The sequence below is a fragment of the Salvelinus sp. IW2-2015 genome, linkage group LG1 (genome assembly GCF_002910315.2).
Source record: "Salvelinus sp. IW2-2015 linkage group LG1, ASM291031v2, whole genome shotgun sequence".
In the NCBI taxonomy this organism is placed as follows: domain Eukaryota; kingdom Metazoa; phylum Chordata; class Actinopteri; order Salmoniformes; family Salmonidae; genus Salvelinus; species Salvelinus sp. IW2-2015.
In genome coordinates, this window is record NC_036838.1 from 9,568,664 (window position 1) to 9,594,413 (window position 25,750).

The 25,750-nt window shown below is 42.0% G+C and overlaps 1 protein-coding gene and 1 long non-coding RNA gene across 3 annotated transcripts; one reads left to right on the forward strand and one right to left on the reverse strand.

The window, feature by feature from the left end:
* The first annotated feature begins 1,706 nt into the window (after positions 1-1,706).
* Positions 1,707-8,806, forward strand: LOC111960694 (uncharacterized). Of its 2 annotated transcripts, none has more exons than XR_002876887.3 (3): positions 1,707-1,842; positions 6,223-6,370; positions 8,536-8,806. It is a non-coding gene; the product is annotated as an uncharacterized lncRNA (long non-coding RNA). The 2 variants fall into 2 exon arrangements; XR_002876889.3 differs by lacking the exon at positions 1,707-1,842 and adding an exon at positions 2,974-3,248.
* A 931-nt stretch (positions 8,807-9,737) lies between these two features.
* Positions 9,738-25,456, reverse strand: pex6 (peroxisomal biogenesis factor 6). The gene is made up of 17 exons (XM_023982849.2): positions 23,836-25,456; positions 23,357-23,526; positions 22,975-23,058; positions 22,645-22,747; positions 19,235-19,371; positions 18,690-18,801; positions 18,222-18,424; positions 16,649-16,835; positions 16,293-16,369; positions 15,932-16,064; positions 15,202-15,407; positions 14,696-14,757; positions 13,487-13,595; positions 12,886-13,002; positions 12,592-12,669; positions 12,256-12,395; positions 9,738-11,409 (listed from the first exon to the last, which is right to left on the reverse strand). Exons 1-17 carry the CDS (start codon positions 25,048-25,050, stop codon positions 11,273-11,275), a joined length of 3,270 nt encoding a protein of 1,089 aa, XP_023838617.1. The 5' UTR covers positions 25,051-25,456; the 3' UTR covers positions 9,738-11,272.
* Positions 25,457-25,750: the final 294 nt, after the last annotated feature.

Below are 25,750 nucleotides of genomic sequence, written 5' to 3' on the forward strand. Positions count from 1 at the left end.
CGACCTCATGGCTTGGTTTTTGCTCTGATATGCACTGTCAACTGTGGGACCTTATATAGACAGGTGTGTACCTTTCCAAATCCTGTCCAATCAATTGAATTTACCACAGGTGGACTCCAATCAAGTTGTAGAAACATCCCAAGGATGATTAATGGAAAGAAAATGCACCTGAGCTCAATTTTGAGTCTCATAGCAAAGGATCTGAATACTTATTTAAATACGTTTTTTTTATTTATACATTTTAGAATAAGGCTGCAACATAAAATGTGGAAAGTTTCAAGGGGTCTGAATACTTTCCGAATGAACTGTATATATATGCTCTGTGTAGGGTGCCGTCTTTCGGATGGGATGTTAAACGGGTGTCCTGACTCTCTGAGGTCATTAAAGATCCCATGGCACTTGTCGTAAGAGTAGGGGTGTTAACCCCGGTGTCCTGGCTAAATTCCCAATCTGGCCCTCAACCATCACGGTCACCTAATAATCCCCAGTTTACAATTGGCTCATTCATCCCCCTCCTCTCCCCTGTAACTGTCCCCAGGTCGTTGCTGCAAATGAGAACGTGTTCTCAGTCAACTTACCTGGTAAAATAACGGAAAAATAAATAAATAAAAATAAAGGCTTCACACTTTACTTAACCAGGTGTGAAGAGTATAATGATCAGAATGTATGGTTCTCAAGCAACCAAGGAGTCAAGGTTCCATTAGAAATCAGGGTAATTACTCTGGATAATTGAGGGGAAATGATTCAATAAAATATTACTACAAATCATTATAAAATTACATTAATTGTAATATTAAGACAAATTGAAATTCATACCCTAACACACTAAACTGCAGTGATTAGCCTGGCATATTTGATATTCTGCAGACTTACAACAGGGAATCACACAGCATCCCTCCGGAAATCCCAGCTCTCCCTCCCTCTCATTTGATGATCTGCAATGCAGTGCCAGGCCTTCTACCCTCCTCCTCCCACTTTTTCTTCTTGGGCAATCTTTGCAGTGCCCAAACAGGGGGGCTATCCTGAGCTGTGTAGACTGGAAACTAAGCATACCATTACAGTCCTGCTCCTCCCACTCCAGCCTGTGGTGAGGACACATTTCCTGCATCTCACTGAGTATTGGCTGAAGCCACAGCTCCATCTAGAGAGCACTATGTAGCCACTACAATTAAAGCTGCTTCTATTACAAAATGCACAAGGTGTACTAACCAAAGGTTTCATAGCTGATAGTGAGTGTATGATTGGAAAAGGACACATTTCTGAGCATGGTGGGTTCTAAATATGCTGTGTCTGTTTAAGTTGTCACTTTTGAGCCAGTAGAGCACATTTTAGCCAACTATTTCCCCCGGGTAAAATAATATAGTGACAGTGCAAGGCACAGCATAATAAAAAGGTATTGGAAATGAATAGCCAGATATTCTTCCACCAGAAAAGCAAAGGCTGGGATGTAAGTGAACTGAAGTTAGATGATCCAACTATGTGCCCACTTATTGTGGGGACATGACAGTTTGGCTGACCTCTTTCTACATTGTCCAATGGTTGTGTTTTTTATATTGGTCAAGTGCCGGATGTCATGGCAACGGGGCAAGTCGACCTCCTGATTGGCTGGCTGGCCAGGATCATCCGTTGCGGTTTGCAGTGAGAATTGCTGAGTGGACCCTCCTTTTTAAACCCCCCTCCCTGGCTCCCCCGTGGACTTCATGGCCTCCTATTATTTAGCAGATTTGTTTTTGCATCCTGGTTGAACCTTCTAGTGTGAAAGGGAAAAAAACGATCAGGATCATATATGTGCCTTTGCAGGGACGCGGGGGGCATAACCTAACAAATGTGTGGGGTCAATTGGTAAGGACTGCTTTCCATTTGTTATTCCTCCAGAGGTAGGAACTTTAGGCGAGTACTGTAAGTCGTGTGCCGAAAGAAGAGTTGAAGTTGACTGTGTGGCTTTAAAAAGAGGGGTAGCTTGGGTGTGGATATACTAATGGCAGCAATTGGAGTTCCTCACCTCCATTTTAATACTTGAACTCTTAACTATTGCTCAGGAGTAAGACCCTCTCAACTCCTGATGTATTTAAAGTGCTAATAACTTGTAAGAAAGTAATTGTGGTATCTTGGTAGTTTTCATGCCAAAACACAGACTACGGTATGTTCTATTTTGAAAAGTTATTCTCAATGGATATTTTAGGGCCACCATTCAGCTACAACTATATTTGAACTCTTATCAGTGTTTGGAATCTTTAGCTACCAATGAGCAACATTTGTAATGCTATTGAAGAACATTTGCTAAGAGTGACAGTGTATGCCTGGTTGGTGATTAAGCAATTGCTTTAAGAATTGCACAGACACTAAGAATGAGCTCCTCTTGCTAGTTCTGCATAATAGCAATCTCCTCACTCTCGCAAGTTGAGAGGGGGCACTATCAGAGCAGAAAAGGACAACCTGGATGTATAATGTGGAAATACAAGGGTGTGGAAATATCCATTATCAACAAGGAATGTTCTAAGTGAAGAAATCAATGGAAGAGGAAAATATGTTTTGCACTTGGTGAAACGTTTCGGATTTCCGACACTATGAGCAAGGACTATGACATGTATTGAACAACTACTTGAAAACGACCAGACACTTACTTTAACCTAGATGTCATGAAGAGGTCAGCAAGAGGTCAAGAACAATTCAGAAGGTTCACACCTAAGGGTCAATCAAACATGATATCTGAAGAGGCTCATAAAGCTTTAGGACATTGATTAAGGTACAAAATTAAACAACTAATTTTGAATTGAAGACACCCCACTCCTAACCTTGTACCACTTGAGAGGACAGATAAAGGGGAAATCTATCCTGACCTCTTTCCATGAAGCTAATGAAAAGTGGCAATGGTGAGGGGGAAGAGGGAGCGGGGATGGATGCACTGAACAAACAATGTTGCCCTCGGTACATTTAACATCAAGCCCACAGAGGGACAACAATGGCTTCAGCAAGGCCATACCACATCTAAACATTGCTAGATTTCTCTCTGGCCAGTTTAGCCGCGCTCGACCAGCAAAAGTCGAACAATTGAAGGTTTTATATTTTCCATCGTGCTCAGCAGTAAGAACTCGGTGGGGCTGCGAGGGGTCGGACATATGTAAGGGCTAAAAGGCACGCCCGTGGTGCAGACTGCTCGCACGTCTGCCGCTGTGCAATAGCAAAGAATGTGAGCTCGGTGTGAGAAGGTTGCTATGGTGCTTCGGTGAGGACTGTTACTGGTTGAGGTACTGTTCTGGTTTCTTTTTCAGGCTTACTTTATGGACGCCTGCCACAAGTGAGTGCAATTTAGATGCCATTTGATTAGGTGTGATTCAAAGCTATTTCTGTTAGTGTAATCCATTGTCCCGGCCTAGTTGTCGTTCGAGATATGCAACAGAGTGTGTGACAAAGTGGATGAAGTTTATTCAGTAGTTTGACGCCATATAGGTTAGGGTGGAAATTGCAGCCATACACTTTTAAGATGCATACAGAACGTGTATGTACGGGTCTCTCAGTAGCGTGTGGCTGTGTGCCCTTGTCAGCAACCATGGTAACAAATTGTTTCATCCAAGTATTCAGGTGTTTAAACTGTGCATGCTTTAAGGATAAGCAAGGCAAGAATATTGCATTAGTCTAAAATTCATACAGAAAAAAGGCTGGTGATATAGGTATCAGAGGAGATGAGATTGATGTGTGCATATTGCCAGTGCATAACTTCACGGTAAACCCAAAAGTATTGGTCACATAAAAAAGGTCAATAGTTCAGGTTGTCTGCCACTTTTTTTTGAGCATGTTCTTTGCATATTTACATGCAAAAACAAGTTAATTGGGAGCAACAAGTACAACACAGAATTGGGCAAGGGACACCCAAACTTTGCAGCCTAGCAAATACCTTGTGGTAATATATATAAACACACACACATACACACACAGTTGAAGTCGGAAGTCTACATACAGTACACCTTAGCCAAATACATTTAAACTCAGTTTCACAATTCCTGACATTTAATCCTAGTAAAAATTCCCCGTCTTAGGTCAGTTAGGATCACCACTTTATTTGAAGAATGTGAAATGTCAGAATATTAGAGAGAATAATTTATTTCAGCTTGTATTTCTTTCATCACATTCCCAGTGGGTCAGAAGTTTACATATACTAAATTAGAATTTGGTAGCATTGCCTTTAAATTGTTTAACTTGTGTCAAACGTTTTGGGTAGCCTTCCACAAGCTTCCCACAATAAGTTGGGGGAATTGTGGCCCATTCCTCCTGACAGAGCTGGTGTAACTGAGTCAGGTTTGTAGGCCTCCTTGCTCGCACACACTTTTTCAGTTCTGCCCACACAATTTTATAGGATTGAGGTCAGGGCTTTGTGATGGCCACTCCAATGCCTTGACTTTGTTGTCCTTAAGCCATTTTGCCACAACTTTGGAAGTATGCTTGGGGTCATTGTCCATTTGGAAGACCCATTTGCGACCAAGCTTTAATTTCCTGACTGATGTCTTGAGATGTTGCTTCAATATATCAACATAATTTTCCTTTCTCATGATGCCATCTATTTTGTGAAGTGCACCACTACCTCCTGCAGCAAAGCACCCCCACAACATGATGCTGCCACCCCCGTGCTTCACGGTTGGCATGGTGTTCTTCGGCTTGCAAGCCTCCCCCTTTTTCCTCCAAACATAACGATGGTCATTATGGCCAAACAGTTCTATTTTTGTTTCATCTCGCCAGAGGACATTTCTCCAAAAAGTACGATCTTTGCCCCCCATGTACAGTTGCAAACCTTAGTCTGGCTTTTTTATGGCGGTTTTGGAGCAGTGGCTTCTTCCTTGCTGAGCGGCCTTTCAGGTTATGTCGATATAGGACTCGTTTTACTGTGGATATAGATTATTTTGTACCTGCTTCCTCCTGCATCTTCACAAGGTCCTTTGCTGTTGTTCTGGGATTGATTTGCACTTTTCGTACCAAAGTACGTTCATCTCTAGGAGACGGAATGCGTCTCCTTCCTGAGCAGTATGACGGCTGCGTGGTCTCATGGTGTTAATACTTGCGTACTATTGTTTGTAAAGATAAACGTGGTACCTTCAGGCAGTTGGAAATTGCTCCCAAGGATGAACCAGACTTGGAGGTCTACAATTTCTTTTCTGAGGTCTTGGCTAATTTCTTGATTTTCCCATGATGTCAAGCAAAGAGGCACTGAGTTTGAAAGTTGGCCTTGAAATACATCCACAGGTACACCCCCAATTGACTCCAATGATGTCAATTAGCCTATCAGAAGCTTCTAAAGTCATGACATAATTTTCTGGAATTTTCCAAACTGTTTAAAGGCACAGTCAACTTAGTGTATGTAAACTTCTGACCCACTGGAATTGTGATACAGTGAATTATAAGTGAATCTGTCTGTAAACAATAGTTGGAAAAATGACTTGTGTCATGCACAAAGTAGATGTCCTAACTGACTTGACAAAACTTTAGTTTGTTAACAAGAAATTAGTGGAGTGGTTGAAAAACGAGTTTTAATGACTCCAACCTAAGTGTGTGTATATATAGTTAAATCACACTAACAGTATATTTAGCTTGAGATCAGATCTTGTTGATTAAAATCGCAAGTTAGCCGCTTGCTGTATAGTCTCACCTGAAGGGCTTCAGGTAATTGACAAAGTGGTGTTACTTATCCTCAACATTAGTAAGTTTTCAGAATAACAATATGATTATGTGAAAGGAGATCCAATAATGATCATTTCAAATCCATTAACTGGCAGCAGGGCCTTTACACAGGATGAATAAAGTAAATATCGTATTTGATTGCCAAATTGGGGCCAAGTTATTATTGACATCTGTACTTATGAATGACTGCGCATTTCATCTGTGCAATTATCTAGGTCAATACTGCCTAAAAGAAAAAAAWATATATATATATTTCACCTTCAAGCCTCAAGCCTAAAAGTATTGACCATCTCTTTCCATGTATTGACCTCATGTTAAACGTGGAACCAGTAACAGACACAAGCTTCCAAGAGAAATTACATGCATTACCGTACGAGATCATTTCCCCTCGCCTTCACATATAATTACTAAAACAATGGACAACCTCTTGTGCAGATAGTCAGTCATGCAGTCAGTCAGTAACAGTCAAGGTAGCGGTCATATAATGTACACCGTGCTTATATAAATGGTGCTGTATAAACTAGTCGATTAAGCTGTTGCCATTCCCCCCAGGTTTCCCAAGGGGACGCTACTGAGAAGCTGGCTCACCAAGTCCCGGCCCAGACTGCTGCTGCTCATCGCGGGGTTGAAAAGGCCTCAGGTGACCCTCATGCGGAGGAAGAGGATGAAACGCACGAAAGTAGCAAAGGCCACGTAAGCGGTAAATATGGGTAGTGTTGCACGTAAGAATAAACTCCCTCCCCTCAAAATGGAGGATTCTTAAATAACTATACCCGTCACGAGAGATACCCGACCCCCAACAGTTGAGATTGAGGAACAGTTATTGGTCTAAGGAAATGAGTGTGTGTTGCGTGTAGTCTTCCCGACACTTAATAGAAACCGTCAATTCTAATCATAAATGAATAATGCCTACTGTAAAGGGATAAACAGTAACACTTTCTTTAAAGCTGACAGTGAATATTCTTTATAACTTGTTATAAGCATGTAGGAGCCTTTGAGATGTCTTGTTATAAGGCTTGCAATATGTCTAATCAAATCTTCAAGTGACAAAACATAGTCAGGATCATTACTAGATTATATAAGACATAGAGGCCAAACATGCTTCTGAGAAGTTTTGCATAATGTGTTATACCTGTTGATGTAAAGTGTAACTGGATAAAATATTGACTGTACACTAAAGTTGATGGTTAATATTCGGCTTAATAATTCGAGTTCTGTGATACCTACCTGTCGGGTTTCAAAAGCCAGTCAAGAAAAGAGGAAGAACTCAAGAGCAATTGCGCACAGCACACTTTCCTGTCCTCAAAATTCAGCAGAATGACTACCCAGCAGATGTTCCACCCCAACGACAGACCACAGTTTACTGTAATTAACTAATGTGCCAAATGGCACTCAACATGACCATAGGCTATGTTCAGAATGGGGAACTACTTGCTAAATACATGAGCATGCACATTGTACTAAACATACTACATCCGGTAGTGAATATGGGCAGGTATTCTGGGCGGGATTGCAAATGCTAATCCAACACCTAGAGGTCCCAAACTCTTGACAAGAATATTATCATTTTACTGTAGAGTTATCTTGAGTTAGTACCTTGCCAGTAGGCTAGCTTGGGCTACAGCTACCTTCCCATTCTCATGACAGTATTCTGATGTTTGAAATCAAACTAATCGCATCACTCATTAAGGATAAGTGTTGGCTGCTAAATATGTCAATCAGATCTGAGACAAATAGGGGCATATCTTTGGTGTTAGCCACAACCCCTTCCTCCAGTAATGCCTTCTGGGATAGAAATAAACACTCCTGTGATAGTGTACAGTGATCTCATACAATAAATAGCCACTTTGATTTAGCCATAACATGAAAAAAAAATGGTTTTGCTCCATTGTACCGCATTCAGTTTTCCACTCATTTGATGTGCGTCCAGTCGCCAGTTTTACAACCTACAATGGGAATAGACAGATACATGGCTAAATCTAAACATTGTTACAGTGTCATATCTACATTTGAGCCTCGGTTGCCATAAACATTTTTACTGAACTTGGTAAGCTCTTACAAAAACTTTTATTGGAGAAACTCCATAGATCCCCATATTCATCTTGTACTCTTGATGTGTGCCCCTCTGCTGCTAGAGTCTCTGGTACTGCACTCATCTGTGCGACCTCAGTGGTAGAAAATACATCTAATTTTGAGAACTGCAATTCTTACATAAAAATCAGACATTCCTTGCTGTTATTCAATTTTGGGGGAAATGTTGTATGAGATCCTGGTCAGTCAACGAAAAATAAACATACCACCCTGTATAATTCGTACACTGCAGATAAACATACTATGTTGTAGGCATAGTGAGTATGTAATTCTGAATACAGCCATAGTCTCTAGGATAGGATAACACTACATCCACTTGCATAGTGAAGATGGGGTGCAGTAGTTAAGTAAATAAATGTACTTAAGGTCATCACCCCCTCAACCTACATGGTCAGACTTCTGGTTGGCAATAAGATCTAATATAGAGGACCAATCAACCTCTTAAGAACTAAATTCCCACCTTCAGCATAAACTCCGATGCTAGTGGCACGCTAATGATCCAGCCTGTTTCCTAGTGGGCATCTTGCCTCTGTAATCATAATTTCCCATTGGAAGCAGTCAGCATATTTCAACCTGGATCAATTGAATACTTTACAATTGCCTAAGTAACCAAAGTGTGTCCTTTGTTTTTTTTCCCATTATCTTGATATATTATCGTTGCCATATCTAAATGAATATTGAACTATATAAAGGCCTGTTATAGCAATTAGTCAGTTCATTTGTCAAAATACAAATGATGATCAAATTGAAAAACACATGTTCTTTGTCTTATAGAACCTGCAATCGAATGCCGCATTTCACTTGAGGTCTTGGCAAAGAGGATCTCCCCACCGGAGTTCGATATGGAAGACATGGAAGAACTACGTTTTGAATCTTTGTCGAAGCAACGAACTAAACGCCAAAGCAAACAGAAAAGAGGTTTACCGTCTTTTGTGAAAACAAGGGATCTGCAACAGAGATCTAGACCCCCTGATTAAATCGAGATCTTCTCCTACACGCCCATTTGTATATCTCTTCAAATCCAAATTTGTTATGGTTCATTATAGTACAATGAGTGTGACTTGTACATTATTTACATCCAGTGGCATACATTTAGTTTAACAGAACTGACTATCGCTGTGTTCTTAGGGTAGATCTTTTCTAGTCAGAGAATGATTTGTTGTTTCACATAAGCAAATTTGTGTTTGAGTGGGTGAATAAGAAAATAGTGCCTCTCCATGGCTAGCAGGTGCAAATATCTAAACCACAGTAGGTACACACGATTAATGCAACTCTGGGCCAATGAAAGAGTCGCCATTAACAATCTGACCCATCATTTTTCCTTATTTTACATAAACCATCCAAGTGACTTGAAAGGAGGAAAAAGAGAGCGAGAAGGGGTAAAACCTTGATGTAAACATTCAAAAATCTAATCAAATTGTATTGGTCACATACACATATTTTGCAGATGTTATTGCAGATGTAGCAAAATGCTTGTTTTCCTTTACAAATAGGTACCAATTCTAGGCAACACTTTTACACTCAAATCATAAAGCCTACTTTTGCAGTGCCATGGACAGGACAGAAAATCTGTTTGGCAATTAACATTTTGTTAATTTTTTTACTACATTATCTAATATTGCCTATTGTATTAAGGCTGTCTCTTATACACATCTAGATGTGTATAAGAGACAGTACACATATTTTGCAGATGTTATTGCAGATGTAGCAAAATGCTTGTTTTCCTTTACAAATAGGTACCAATTCTAGGCAACACTTTTACACTCAAATCATAAAGCCTACTTTTGCAGTGCCATGGACAGGACAGAAAATCTGTTTGGCAATTAACATTTTGTTAATTTTTTTACTACATTATCTAATATTGCCTATTGTATTAAGGTGAATGGCAAGCTTTCACAAATCAGGTATCATGAAACAAACCGCTTAAAATATCATATGACACTGCAATGTATCGGCAAGGTTTCAAGTAAAGCAAGTTAATATTTTGGTAAAGTTTATTTTACCAACCCAAGTAATACACTTTTTTTTAAATCAGATCATAAATTACATAAACATTACAATGACTTAACCTCGCTAGCAAAAAAAGTTTGCACCATTTGAAAGTTATAGTTAACACAATTAACAATTTATAGATTTGTTTGTCTTACTTTTATAATCATATTGTCATTTTTGCTAACATGAGATGGGAAGCACAATGTCTCACCATACAAAAATATAAGTATCGTTTTTCACATTGATAGCAATCTTTGAGTATTATAAATTATTCATTTTTCCATGGTTACACTTTATACCAAGTTGTCCCATTTCACATGTAAATACATTAACTTTCGTTACACAATCTTCAAAGGACAAAATTGGAATAGTCAAAATGAACGTAGATAATTACTAAACTCTAGTTCAAGCTCAACTTTGGTTTGAACCACACACATTGAAATTCCTCCAACAACGCGTCACTCAGAGGAACATCAGCTTTGTTACTCATGCTCTAACAAATTATTTCTTAAAACAATAAACTGCCAACTTAATATAAAGTGTGACCAGATACATTCTCATGGATTAATGCGGTCGCTTTGTTTCAATGTGTATTTGTTCTAAACTGTACTTAAGTGATTCATATTTTTAACATGTTTCATAATTGTGAATTTTGTATTACTGATTTTATTTTATGCAAATTATCTACGGGGTGGAAGGGGAAACTCTGCATCAACCAGTGTTACCCAAAACTTGGTCTAGGAGAACTCGAGTACGCTGGTTTTCCATCAACCCATTATATTAATTGTTTTTATTTGAACTGTTGATGGCTTGGCTGGGTCTTTTGTTGCTCAAACAAGTCTCTGAAAGGATGGCTTGTAAAATAAACCAGCATTCAAAATAGTTCAGGTTGGGGAAGCATTGGAATAATAAACCACTCGGATTTGGAACATCCTGTTGAAATGCAAGACTCAGTAAGAGACAACTTTGCAATTAATGGAATTAAATTGGACAACATACGGCTAGTAACTCCAGTGAGAATAGAGAAACTAAACAGAGCAGCAGCATTAGTGTCACTGAGGATATAGGAAAGTAATGTCCCAACTTTACTCCTAGGAGGGCCATGGATATACTACTTTTCATTTGAACAACTTTCATATGCATTTGTTGCTGCCATTAACACTGCAGAGTTCAGTTACTTAAGATCAATTCAGAAACTAGTGGTTACAAATATACAGCACAAACCTTACGTTGACTGTTCAGATTGATTTTGCAAATTGCAAACTGTACAAATGTGGTCCACATACAATATTGTGCATTAATTAGGTTGTGTACTAGTTTGGTCCCTTGGACTAAATGACACGGCTCATTCACTCATTAGTGCAGAGAAAAGGAAGAGAATCTCACAACCACAGTTTTTTGCAGAGCCAACACTCTTGAGGAATACACGCTTGTGGAAGAGGATTTGGGGTAACGTAGTGCATGCAGAAGAGAATAGCTTAGCTCCATAACTGGGCGGCACTAGGCTTGGGTGGCTTGGTTATTTTGCAGTGAGTTTCTGCTGAATGAGTTTATATTTGAGCAGCTCTTGTTCAGAGACGGACGGTTTGAGGCAATCCAATGCTTGGTTAAAGTCTTCGGCAGAGAGTATGAGAGGAGTATCCTCGGTGTCCAGACCTGAGAGTGAAAGAGGGCGAGAGAGAAATGGAGGGGTAGTGGAAACAATAAAAAGGGGGTGTGAAAGAGATAAATAAGTCCCTATTGCACTTGTTACTAATGCTTGAGGTTGCCATAGGGCTCTAGGAACTGAGACGGTCATCTTAAAATACTATTAACAGTAGATATGACATTGGTATTTAGATAGGATGATATCAAAGAATGGTATTTTAAGTATTTTCCAGTACATCATTTATAATGGTTTAAGTTTTTGTGGAATGAAAAATTCATTAGAGAAACATAATTGCCACAAATTTTGCACTGTAGTAAAATCTTCTGAACATGACTCTGAATGATCTCGTAATGTGTCCATGTGTTGCCAAAATACGATGCATTCATATTATGGTTTGTTTCTACAGTACATGATATGAGGAGGTTGTAGGGATAGGACAAACGCAAACATTCAGCTGATAAACACCATGGGTTTATAGCAATGAGACTATGGATTTTATAGGCACATTATTTGGGTAGATTGTCCACATTGATTTTAATTTTAAAAACGCCAAAACTATGTTTTTTAATAAATGGACAAGATAAAGATACAATTGAAGAGTCACCATTCTATTTACATTTAAATATTAAAAGTGGAACTGCTGTATTTTCAAATGATTTGACCGTTTGTTTAGCCCACTCATGTGAACAGTGAGATACTGATGCAATCATACATCACAGTTTTCCATGCTTCTGTTTCAGGCTTTCAAATTCCTGTATTTAAACCCAAAATTTGTTTTTACACCTGAAGGAGGATTTTTAACCGAACTTTACAAGGAAAATGTACATGTCTCCATTTGTGACGGCCAAACGTACCATCGGTGACACGTGCAATCTTCCTCTTAATGGCAGACATCATGGCGTCGGAGCAGAGAGCATATATGTCCGCCCCTGTGAGCTGAGGAGGGCAGCGTTCCACTACATCCTGGAGACTGACGCTGGGGTCCACCTTGAACCTGCGAGCACAGAAACGCATAGCAATTCACATACAGCACAAATACCATATGTTTGAAACACACTTCTGCACTTTAACCTTGATTCTGCGAGGATAACTATTGGGGGGGAAAAAACAAAAAAAACACCAGTAGTTTTTAACCAGCTTTTTGCCATTCATGTTTGACAATAAATGATAATCAGGCAGGACACACATACTTTCTGACTATGGCCTTCAGAACTTGCAGCTGAGACTCTTTGTCTTCATTGATCCCAACATACACCAATTTGTCAAACCTGAAAAAGCAGCAGAGGAAACCATAAGGTCAAAAACATAATGGAAAAGACAAAAAAAAAAAAGAAGGCTTTTAGAACAATAAAGTACAGCCTTGTCCAACATCTAAATGTTGACTTTATCAGAAGGTACATGCTTGTAGGCGTCTACTACATAAACATTTGCTTTGTGAGGAGACTCACACTGATTGACTAGACAAACCGTAATTTGAATCTCACCTGCCAGGTCTGAGCAGTGATTGATCGAGCAGGTCTGGCCGGTTGGTGGCTCCAATCACAAACACGTCCCCAGAGGAGTGAAGTCCGTCAAGCTCAGCCAGGAGCTGAGAGACCACCCTACAGTTAACAGAGATCAGGTTCAAACAAGGAAGAGGATGAAGTTGTCCTTAGGCACTGAGCTATGATCAGTTTTCTGTTGTTTCCCACCAACGATTAAGGTCAGCATTTGGGGAGGGTAAACTGATCCTATATAAATAGAGGGAAGCAGGGTTTTACAAGAAAAGACCGGCAATGATCTTCTGAACACGCAAAACACCTTCATGATATTTTAACGCTCCACAAAATGACAGTGTGTCAGTAGTAAGATTATTCAATATCCACACACTTTCATTGGCCTCATTGAGAGCCATTGAATGTAAAAGGCCCAGTTTCGCCTACGGAAAATGTTTGCCAAACAAGAGTGACTCTGGATCTCCAAAATAACCTGTGTTTGTTGCGTAATATTTTATGACGTGATCTAACCGCTTTGTCGAAATGATTAAAAAAAAAATCATAATGATCATTTTCAGTGGTGTATTGTCCAAAAATCAATCCGACCCACCTGTCCATGACTCCACCAGAGTCTCCACTGCGCCCTCTGTTGGGCGCTAGAGAGTCCAGCTCGTCAAAGAAGATGATACAAGGGGCCGCCGCTCGAGCTTTGGAGAACACTGAACGAGAGAGGAAGAACCATTTTATTGGAAATCATATGTACAGTCACATCATAGGGCATTGGCTCTCACAAAATGTACACTACCGTTCAAAAGTTTGGGGTCACTTAGAAATGTCCTTGTTTTTGAAAGAAAAGCACATTTGTTGTCCATTAACATAACATCAAAATGATCAGAAATACAGTGTTGACATTGTTAATGTTGTAAATGACTATTGTAGCTGGAAACGGCTACAATTTGAATGGAATATCTTGAATGGAATATAGAACAAGAATAGACCGACGAGTTTCAGAAGGAAGGTATTTGTTTCTGGACATTTTGAGCCTGTAATCGAACCCACAAATGCTGAAGCTCCAGATACTCAACTAGTCTAAAGGCGGACAGTTTTATTGCTTCTTTAAATCAGCACAACAATTTTCAGCTGTGCTAGCATAACTGCAAAAGGGTTTTCCAATGATCAATTAGCCTTTTAAAATGATAAACTTGGATTAGCTAACACATCGTGCCATTGGAACACAGGAGTGATGGTTGCTGATAAATGGGCCTGTGTACGCTTATGTAGATATTCCATTAAATTTTTTTTAAGTTACCAGCTACAATAGTCATTTACAACATTAACAAGGTCTACACTGTATTTCCAATAAATTCAATGTTATTTTAAATGGGCAAAAAAAAAAGGTGCTTTTCTTTCAAAAACAAGGACATTTCTAAGTGACCCCAAACTTTTGAACGGTAGTATAAATGTGTATATTTAGACTTGACCTCTTGTCTTCACCAGGCTGTTTTCAGACAATGCAACAGGAGCATGAAGAAAAACAAGCATAAGGCAGTACAAAAGTAGTAGTGAGCTTGGATCCTCTGCAAAACATTTTGTTCGATCTCACAGGGATGCGTCGGCCAATAGGCCTTCATCAGGGTTTTACAGAGAGGTGTAAACTGCACTTACAGTTGATTGCATGTATTCAACTAGGGCCCGATTTAGAGTTGAGATAAGGGCGTGCAACGCAGAAAGGTCACTTTGACGAAACCTTACTGGCAAGCCACGCGCACAGCCCATGGGAGTTGAACAAACAGCCATCTAACGCCACTACTACACTCACCCTCTCTCACGTTCTCCTCGCTTTGACCCACGTACATGTTAATGAGTTCCGGGCCTTTGACACTAAACGAAGAGGAAGACAAAGCCATCAGGATTTAAGCACAATCATTCAGTTGAATGTGTGGAAAAAATATGGATGACCCGCTTATTCACCTCAAGATGCTCGTTACCCGGTGTCGGGGCTCAGGGGGGTGCAACATTACAGAACAATCGGATATAGAAATCTATTATGTAGAACAGACACTTCTCCGTCACTTAGAATAGGGAATGTTGGCTCTATATAAGAAATGTCTATCTGCAACATTCCATGACATTTCTCCAGCTTTCTCATCCCTTTTTTCCTGACACCAGGGTCATGTACATTTGGGAGAAAACGTTGCGTGAAAACAGGGAGGTGCAATCTGAACCTGTCCAATAAGAAACACTTTTTTCCATTGCAACTGTTTCACTACAGTATGCCCTACTGAACTTGACCCAGTCATCCAGGCTCCTCTGGTTGTCTCCTACCTGAGGAAGGTCATGGAGCACTCGGTAGCCACAGCCTTGGCCAGCAGGGTCTTGCCCGTGCCGGGAGGCCCGTAGAGGAGCAAGCCGGCGCGGCGCAGGCCCAGGGACAGCAGCTCGGGCCTCTCCAGGGGCAGCTGCACCGTGTCCAGGATCTCCCGCTTCACCTGCTGCAGGCCGCCAATGTCCTGCCAGCGCACACTGGGGATCTGACCACACACACACACACACACACACACACACACGTTACACTTCTCCACCATAAGCAGTTGATCAGTGTCAGTAGTCTCCTCTGAGCCAGTGAAACATGGGCTACAGTCTAATTCTCTACCCATCTCGTGAAGTGTGCACTCGTACACTTCCACTCATGGATTTAAAAGGAATGGACTGGTATGAAGAATATGTGGGAAACTCCCTCCAGCCATGATTGTAACAAATCAAATGGTTTTTAAATGCATGAGGGGGAATGAACGAGTGAACACATCTGGAGAAGGGTAGAGAATTGTAACAGAGACATGGGTTTCATCTAAACTGCAAAAAAAAAAAAAAAGTGTCCTCTCCTCATCTCTCCTTTATCTGCACTGACTGGAAAACAATATGGTGGAAGGTCATCATTAGGCTTTCACCTGGTCAGTTCTTTCAGACCAATGCAATGTAGGAGAGGAGGCAAGGAAAGGGACGATTATTTAGATAATTTGAGAAATAGCCGTTGCGCCCCATTTTCGGTGTGTACCTTCGGGGCTCCGATGGCCTGAGAGTGGGCGTCTTGGAGGGTCTCCAAGGCATTGGTGAAGTCCTGGGCCAGGATGGTTACCCCACAGGCACAGAGGTCCTCTTCCTCCTGCACACTGCCCCCCTCTGGGAAACTGAACACAAATGCCTGCCTCAGTCATTCTGTAGTGGTATGTTGTCCTTTTGAAATAATTCATTTTTTTAAGTAGCAGTAATAGTAAACTTGGTTATGCAGCCAACAGAGACAATCACAAGGAATAGGACACAATATACAACATAACAAGAACACATTGTGCATAGTTGCTAGAGTTCAGCGGATATTCAGTGGGGAAGACGAGAGCAATTGCGGGTGGACGACTCACCAGGATTGCAGTATCCTTCCGTGGGCTGATTTACCAGCCTGAGTCAGCAGTGCACTGAGGTCCCCCAATAGAAAGCCCTGTGAGCCGAGAGAGGGAGGTATAGAGAGAAACATAAAAAGAGGATAGAGGGGGAGGTGTTAGAAGGATCATCAAAAGTCATGGTCCTTCCAAATGTGTCTTCCACAAAACCAAACTCATTTCTATAGATTCTCAATTGGTCTTTAAATCAACCTGGTGCCTTTTAAATCCTTGAAGGGGGATGTGAACAAGTGAACAGAAATATTGGGGAGAATGAGAATTGGGCTGGTGTCTACGAAGTATGAATATAACGGCAAAAACCATGCTATGGATCTCACCGCAGTGTTCTTGGCCAGCCTGGCCAGGTTGACGTCCCTCCCCAGGGGCATGCCCTCGCTGAGGCTGGCCAGCATGGCCCGGCGCTGCTCCTCACTGGGGCTCTCTATCGACACCTGGTGGATAAAGGCTGCCATCACATCAGACGACAGCTCCCGGGGTTTACTCACCGCTGCCACCACGACCACGCTAAGGGGGAGAGAGTGACAGAGGATATAGACGTAGCCGTTCCTTCTTTGACTTCATTCAATGATACTGAAAGTAACCTTTTGTTTCTTGTTGTTGCAATAAGGTCTGGTGGCTCAACTCAACTGAATTCACATTGCGTTATTTACGCAGTAGGTCCGCAAGCTACCCGGAACATATCCCAGTACACGTGATCAAAACAATATTGAAGTGTGGATTCCGATTGGTCAGACCAGCATTGAATAGTACGAAGCACGGGCACTTCCTGTTTGAGTTCCTGCCTATAGGACGGCAGGAGCAAGATGGAGTCTTGCTCAGATTTGCCGAAAGGAGGGCGGGGGAGGGCCTTGTAAGCATTCCGGAAGTTTGAATATGGTCGAGAGTCTTAGCAATGGTCGAGAGTCTTAGTAGCGCGAGTAGGACAGTCAATATGTCGATAGAACTTCGGCAGTCTAGTCCTCAGATTTGCTTTGTTAAAATCCCCAGCTACAAGAAATGCAGCCTCAGGATATGTGGTTTCCAGTTTGCATGAATTCCAGTGAAGTTCTTTGAGGGCCGTCAAGGTTTCGGCTTGAGGTGGGATGGAAACGGCCGTGGCGATGACGGAGGAGAATTCTCTTAGGAGATAATATGGTCGGCATTTAGTTGTGAGGTATTCTAGGTCGGGTGAGCAAAATGACTTGAGTTCCTGTATGTTCCTGGAATTACACCATGAATCGTTAATCATGAAACACACCCCTCCGCCTTTCTGCTTCCTGGAGAGATATTTATTCCTGTCTGCGCGATGTACTAAGAATCCTGCTGGCTTTACCGACTCCGACAGAGTATCCCAAGAGAGCCATGTTTCCGTAAAACAAGTATATTACAGGCCCCGATGTCCTTGCTCTAAGCTCATCAACTTTGTTATCCAAAGACTGAACATTAGCGAGTAATATACTCGGAAGCGGTGGGTGGTGTGCGCGCCTCCTAAGTCGAACCAGCAGGTACCCTCGAGTGCCTCTCCTCAGCCAACGATGTTTCGGGTCGGCCTCTGGAATAAATTCAATTGCTCTGGGGAGAGTGAACAAAGGATCTGCTCCAGGGAAGTCGTATTCCTGATCGTAATGCTGGTATTCTGGTGAGTTACCGCCACTAATATCCAATAGTTCTTCCCGGCTGTATGTAATGACAAAACATTTCCTGAGCTAATAATGTAAAAAAAGCTATTTTTCTAGCTTTTTCTAAGAGCTAGTCGCGATGCTGCCATCTCTGTCAGCGTCATCTTTGTGTTTGTGTGTGCACGCGTGCGCACAGGCAGAAGCTTACAGTAATAGTAACAAAGGCACTGCATAAACATGGCTATGGCCAGGATCGACTCAATTCTAGCTTTGGTTAAGATGGATGGGCTACCTGGCAGGGGAGTGGGCAATGAACTGGCACAGGGCGTCTATGACCCTGGCATCCTCCTCGGTGCCATCCCTGGGCTGGCCCAGCAGCTGCAGGTTCCTGAGCAGCAGAATGCACGGCCGGTGGGCCTCAGCTCGCTGGAAGACAGACTTCATCTTCGCCTCGCAGGCGGCGGCCGTGTCGGCGCAGAGGGTCACGCAGTCCACCTGCACAGGGGCAGAGAGAGGAAACTTTTGAACATTTCCAAACATTTGACATAAGCAACGTAATACTAAAGTTAAGTCCTGTAACTAAGGGTGAGGATAGCCTTAGATTAGATCTGCTTACGGACTGAGTATTTCACATGAAATGAATCATATTACTACCTCAATTCTAAAGGCTATAGAGCGAGTAACCTCAAAAACTAATACATGTACATTTGTATTTTAATTCAATCTTGTAATAAGCCAGTTGTGTGATTCTGAAGGGTACCTTCACTAAGTGCAGATGGAGTCTACGGCATACAGCTCTGACAGAGGTGAATTTGCCACTGCCACTCGGTCCCAGGAGGAGGATGGTGCAGCCACTCATCAGAGCAGCAGAGCTTGAAAAAAAAGTTGATACAAAAAAGTCAGCATAGAGATACAAAGGAGTGCGGATAACAGTTATTCTACGTAGAGTAAGTATCCTGTTATATTGGCTATGACTAAATCTTGTTCACTTACACTTCACATATTGTTTACCGTGTTGCCCTGGGTCTGTGGTATCAGCTGACATATACAAGCCAATAATGGTAACCGGGATGATTTGAATTGCATTTATGTCCGTGTCTGTTTTCAGGAAGATGCCCAGGACCGTATTTACTAGACACCAAATAGAAAACGGGGAAGGACTACCCGAACTTCCAATAAGATGTCCGATAAACTCTAGTTTCTGTTGCAAAGCGTTTTACATTGCAAAACATTTTGCTATGGTTTGCACTAATGAATACAGCCTAGTTGTGTAAAATGATGTCATCCTGCTGAGTTAACACTGACCTTTCATTCATGTGGGGCTGGATGATAGTGGAGAATTGGTCCACGGTGCTGGAGAGCCCAGGGGGAGACAGGCTAGTCCAGAGGGAAGGCTCCTCACCAACAAGAGAACAGGGAGCCAGGCTATTGGTGGAGCCGCCCTAAAAGGACAAGTAATATGCATGGAAGGTGTGTGTCAGTTGCAAAAAGTAAACAACTGGAGAAACATCGTCATTTTGAAACAGGTGTTGAAAGCAGCAAAAGAGTGTAGGAGCGGTTGCTAAATAACTGTAAACAATTTTAGCTGACAGAGCTAATCATCTTGGCAAACAGTGGGGTGAAATGACCTTATTTATCGTTAAATTAGCCAATGCAAATGTCTTTGCTAGCAAATGCGATGCAGTCTCCAAACTTGCAAGGGGTTTAGTCATGTTTACTTTGATGTTTGTGACATCTCTACTTTTAAGCTAGTAGACAATCCTCAAAAAGGGATTTAGCTTTTGAGATACCCCTGCCCAAGGTATAACAAACAGAACCATGCTTTTCCAGATCTCTAAGGTCTCCCATTATTGAAATGGATGGTTGTATCGCAGACACTGAAAACTGTCATTTTATTCAGTCAAAGGTTGCTCTGTGGATTGGATTTGTTTAGCCCCTACTGTCACAATTACGTTAGGGGGGGGGGGGGGGGGGGGGTACTCAAGACTATTTGTGTGTACTTCATCTATGTTAGAAATCCAATATGCCCACCATATACACTCAAACACCTTTGTCTGGATATATAAAATGGCAGCAGACTGCATGGCATGGCAGCCTCAAGTATTCCAAGTCACAAGCCTCTTTGACAATCAATGAGACAACTGGGAGGCTCCAACGAAATGAAAGAGAATCCAACCCTGGGTTCTGACACTCAGTCCCTAGCTCTACAACTGTGGTATAACATGCCACTCCAGGATTGGCCTCTTAAGTCACCTCCTTATAAATTTAGAGCTTTGATTCATTGCTAGTCCAATTTGTCTGCCTGAATCAAACATGACCTCCCGCTGGCTTACTGCATTTGTGATGCACAATGTTCCGGTGGCATTTTATCCTGTTCAGGTTGAGCTGGCACATTGCTTCTTCCAGACAAACATGCCCACCATCCTGGCAGTCTGCCCTGGAGTTGCCGTATATATTGACTTAGTGACAGCTATGGTGTATGAAGAGGATGCGACCACACATGACAACTGCATAAGGCTGGTGTTCACTACAATGAACCAACACAACCTGACACTCATTGACAAGAAATGCCATCAACTTCGTGGGCATTCACATGTCATAGCAATTTAACCTCTCCAATGTCAATACCATCTTGAATCTCCCAGAACAGTCCTTGATAAGCCCACTCCAGCATCAGTCCTTCCCTCGGGCACTCCTAGAGACACCATGGAACTGTACTGCCGCACGTCAGGCCATTCACAGCCAAAATACCTTCTGGAAAATGCTGGTGTGCATTGCCCTCATATGTACCCATTTTGCTACCAATCTGAACTGGACTCACATGTGAAGAATTAGCTTTCATGCTCCTCTGCAACCCTTTTACTGTCCATGACATCCCAGGGATCATCTTCAAATGTATGTGTGTGGAACTGTACTGTCCCTCAAAACCAATGCTTCTTAATCACAGTCTATGACCTAGTTACACTAGCTAACCTCTACGTAACCTGAGGTCACCCTCACAGGTTCTTTCACACTCCATCTCCTGCTGGGCATACCCCAGTCTGTTATCAATGCCAACCTCCCACAGTTAATATCGGACAAATTACCATCCTAACTGACTTCCAAAGGAATATAAACAAATATGTAGGACATGACCTGCAGGACTTTTTGCCACATTCAATATATAAAAAATAGTATGTTTGTGACAGCCGTTTCACAGACTCTCCTTACAACCAACCAGTATCCCAAGCATCATTCAGGCTGGGACAACATTCCACTTAGTCAATAGGTTTCTTTGGTATGCAAGCTGCATCTGCTGACTGACAATACCGAACTGTAGAAATGGAAACTGATCACCCCACAGCCCCAATACCCCACCAGTCATACAGGAAGGACACTGCTCTTGTCGCTGCAGCTTGTCAAGAATGACCAGTTAGCTGTGCAAGCTGATCAGGTCCCAGAACTACAACCACCACTGGCTACAGGTCAGGGCCCAGAACTACAACCACCACTGGCTACTGGTCAGGGCCCAGAACTACAACCACCACTGGCTACAGTCAGGGCCCAGAACTACAACCACCACTGGCCCTACCAGGCTCAGGGCCCAGAAATACAACCACCACTGGCTACTTTGTCTTCTCACCCTGTAAGGATACACTCATGTCTTGGTCACCTCAAAGACTATGAATCAACCTTGCACACTTAGTTTTAGTGGGGAAAAGAAGGCTGTACATACACTACTAGAGTAGCTGACTGTTGTATTACAGTTGTTGCGTGCTTGCAGTTACGCTACAGTGTGCATATGTAGTGAAAGAGAAAGGGGGTACACCTAGTCAGTTGCTCAACTGAATGCATTCAACCGAAATGTGTCTTCGGTATTTAACCCAACCCGTCTGAAATCAGAGAGGTGCGAGGGGATGCCTTAATCAATAACCATGTCATCGGCGCCCGGGGAGCAGTTGTTGTTGGGGGTTAACTGCCTTGCTCAAGGGCAGAAATATATATACATTTGTTTCTCATTCAGTGCTGTATGGTCCTGCCTGACAAAAATCCATACAGTTACATGTTTTTTGATGTTCTGGCTATTGTAATTTTATATATATATATAGAAACAAATTTAACTTGGAAAGTTGTCTATTGAATAGCTACCAAAAACTGAAGTTTACATTTATAACTATTCATAGTTGATATTTCTGACTATTGTATCTGTGTGTTTACAGCTCTATATTTCAAATGCATTAAGATATCCTAATGCTGTTTGTTTGTATGTAGGGCAGACAGCTGACTACTTGTATTTATGATTTTAGCAATATCAGAGCTTGCAATATTGGGTTACATGAGCTTACGTGACCCACGCCCCTCCAGCCGGGCATTATTCTGCACTTTTGAGTTAAGGGGTGTCACAATATCTATCAAATTTAAACACTTTTGCAGTAATGTATTTTTACAATAATGTATTTGTACATTTTTACATGCACATGCCAATTCATATATGGGAGAACTTAAAGATATGTGAAAACATGGTCGTGTTTTGTTATACCTCAGGTAGGGGTATCTCAACATTTTGGGGGCCTTGCACTAGCCTAGTTCCAAGCGTAGGCCTATCGAAATACATACTTCACCACTCAAAAGAGCAAGACATAAGTAGTATTGAATGTTCACTATATGCATGCAGTCTTAAAACTCTCTGAATCTGGCTATTGACGTGACATTTTATGTAAAAAGTTGAAACGTACCATGTATAGAGATGTGTGGACGGTGTCTGCAAGGTAAGGACCTTGGTCTTCCTCCTCTGTAGAGCCACAAACCTTTTTCACTTTGAAATACACAACCGGCCACCTAACGAAAGTTCAGAGTTCGAAGTAAGAAAAGTGTCATTGAATACCCAATCATGTGCTCATGTTGATTTGACGTAAAGCAGCAAGATATGGTGGCACGCCATTTTATCTGACACACACTGTAGTATAGGAGAAACATTTGTTAAATCATTATGGTCAACCTCCCCCGGTTGTTCCGAGGGTAAATGGATAAATAAGTGGAAGCATTAGTCTGCTTGACGTGTGGACCTTGTGATTCCCTCAGAGTTGCTCTCCAAGACTTCAGGATGCCCTTCAGATGGGATGCCCAAAACACCGCCCAGCTGCACAAGTCTGGGAGAGAAGGGACAAAGGTAAAAGGTCAAATACAGCACGGTGCGTGCAAAACAAATCCTACAGGGAAGACGCAACAAACCAACAACCGTATGAAGCACAAACCAAGGCCAGAGACACATTCATTAGTGCACACAATAGAAAAACCTTTTGCAACAAACGGAAAATGGGAGTTTCTTATAGGCCAAATTCAGGTAGTCCCTCTCCAATTTCAGCCCATTCACTTCCGTTTGGTTACTAATGAATACAAAACATTTTTAGAATTAGTACAGATAGAAGGGCAGAGTATTTCACTAACCTTGGTATGGTAAAGTGCTCACAGAGGATACTGTCAAAGGGACCATGAGAACTGTATTCTGGGGAGATGACAGCATCAATATGGAGTTCTTTGGCTAACAGCGGTGATGCTGATCGAGAGAGGCTCTCAGAAAGCTGAAGACCTGACTGAGAAACGACCCGGTTCCATCTCTGAGATAATTCAAAGAAATGCAGCAAAGAATTCAGCATTATGATCATTATTATGTGAAGACAAATCTGTCCCCCAAATTGTCAGTTGCTTGGATGTTCCAGGATTTGAGAATTGGCGTATATGGGCATGCACATCCCTTTCATATTAAACTTTCCCTTTAACCTATTCAAATTGATTTGAATATAAACTAAGAAGAAAAAAAGTTGAGTTGCAATGACAACCTGCATGCAAATGGACATGGAGGACGTCACACAACACTTCACTTTCAACTAAAATGTAAGAACAAATATGTACAAATATTTACTCACCTTTATCTTCACAGCTCTGCTACTGACTGGCACTGGCTCTCCGTTTGACAAGTTGAACCAATGAGTCGGCGATATGAAGCCAACGTTGTCATGAAGGTCCAACTCTGCACACTTGCTGAAATCTGCCACAACAACCGAGCCGAGATGGACCATTTCGGTGCCCTTAGATGGCTCTTTGCCAGGTGCGTCATCATCGGCTTGCCCGGGACTTGGCAGGGATTCGCCTCTGTAGGACGTCTTTGTCATTTCTGATGAGCAGTTAAACCTAGACACCACTACCCACTCACGGTTGAATAACCCGAGTTTGAGCAGCAACTGTTTGCTTACGAAAACAGTACTGTCAAAATCGATTTTAGCATCGCGCTTCTCCACTAGTACAATTCTCCCTTGACCGTACAAGCGACGAATATCCACGATTCTGACATCCAGCCTACACTCCAGTGCTTGCAAAAAAACGGATAAACTCGAGTCCAATACTTGCCTGTTGTCAAGTAAAGAGCTTCCCCCGCCAAGACTATTCGCGTAGTGTGCAAAATCAGAGACAAATAGCGAGGTCAAATTTCTAGTAGCCAAAGGATTCGACGTCTCCAGTGCACCATGTTGCGCAATGTCTCTGCAGTCGGTGACCACCACTGTTGTGTTGATTGTTATCATCCCCTGCGTTAGAGGTGTACACTCCAACACAACTAAATCGAACAGAGAGTGTTGCACTTGAGATATATCATCTCCAAGTAAAGGGTGATAGGGAAGTGATAGCGAGTCCCCTTGTCGTGCCAATAGGGGTTGACCTTGGCACGAAGCCAGTATGAGAAGTCCATTGGAAAACTTATCCGAGTTTGCCCACTTGAAACTCTGTCTTGTTCGTGCCCCTATAACAACTTTTCCAAGGGAAAACGGTGACAGTGGGCGTACAACTCCCCTTATATCATCCTGGAGACCATAGTGTTTGAGAAAGATCTTACTTGTGTACAGTTTTAAAGTTGTGTCGTTTCCATCCGCCCCACAACCTGACGTCTCCTCTGTTGAGTGCGCGCAGAGCAAAACGGCAGTTTTCCCGAGTGTTTGAAGCTTCCGTGATGTGAATAAAAGGGTCGAAGTAGGCTCATTGCAACTTGGAAACGCATATCTAAATTGTGACTTGATAACAAGCACGTGCAAAGGATTTAAGTGGGTTGGAAATGTATCTAAACATGACAGTTCTACCTGAGCTGCCATGTTGGGGGGAGCGCATGCGCATTGGGCAATATTTTGTCCGGAAGTGAAAGCAGTTCGGGTGAAACAACTCCTTCCTAGAAGTTCCTTTGATGCCTGTATACAAAAATAACTTTTGCAATCTATAGACCTAACAAAAAAAGTATCCGTAAATAACAAAAATTAACTATCTCTGAATAATGAAATAAGAAAAATGCACGCTCTTAGCAGTCGGTGACCGGTGGCTACTTTGTCTTCTCACCCTGTAAGGATACACTCATGTCTTCTTGGTCACCTCAAAGACTATGAATCAACCTTGCACACTTAGTTTTAGTGGGGAAAAGAAGGCTGTACATAGACTACTAGAGTAGCTGACTGTTGTATTACAGTTGTGGCGTGCTTTCTGTTACGATACATGCACGATATACAGTACGATATGCACACGCATATGTCGTGAAATCGAAAGGGGTATACCTAGTCAGTTGCATAACGGAATGCATTCAACGAAGTGTGTCTTCGGTATTTAACCAAACCCGTCTGAATCAGAGAGGTGCGAGGGGATGCCTTAATCAATAACCATGTCATCGGCGCCCGGGGAGCAGTTGTTGTTGGGGGTTAACTGCCTTGCTCAAGGGCAGAAAGGCATATATATATATACTTTTTTATTTATTTTTACAATAGCCACAACATATGGAGGCCTTCCACTAGCCTACGCAGCATCATC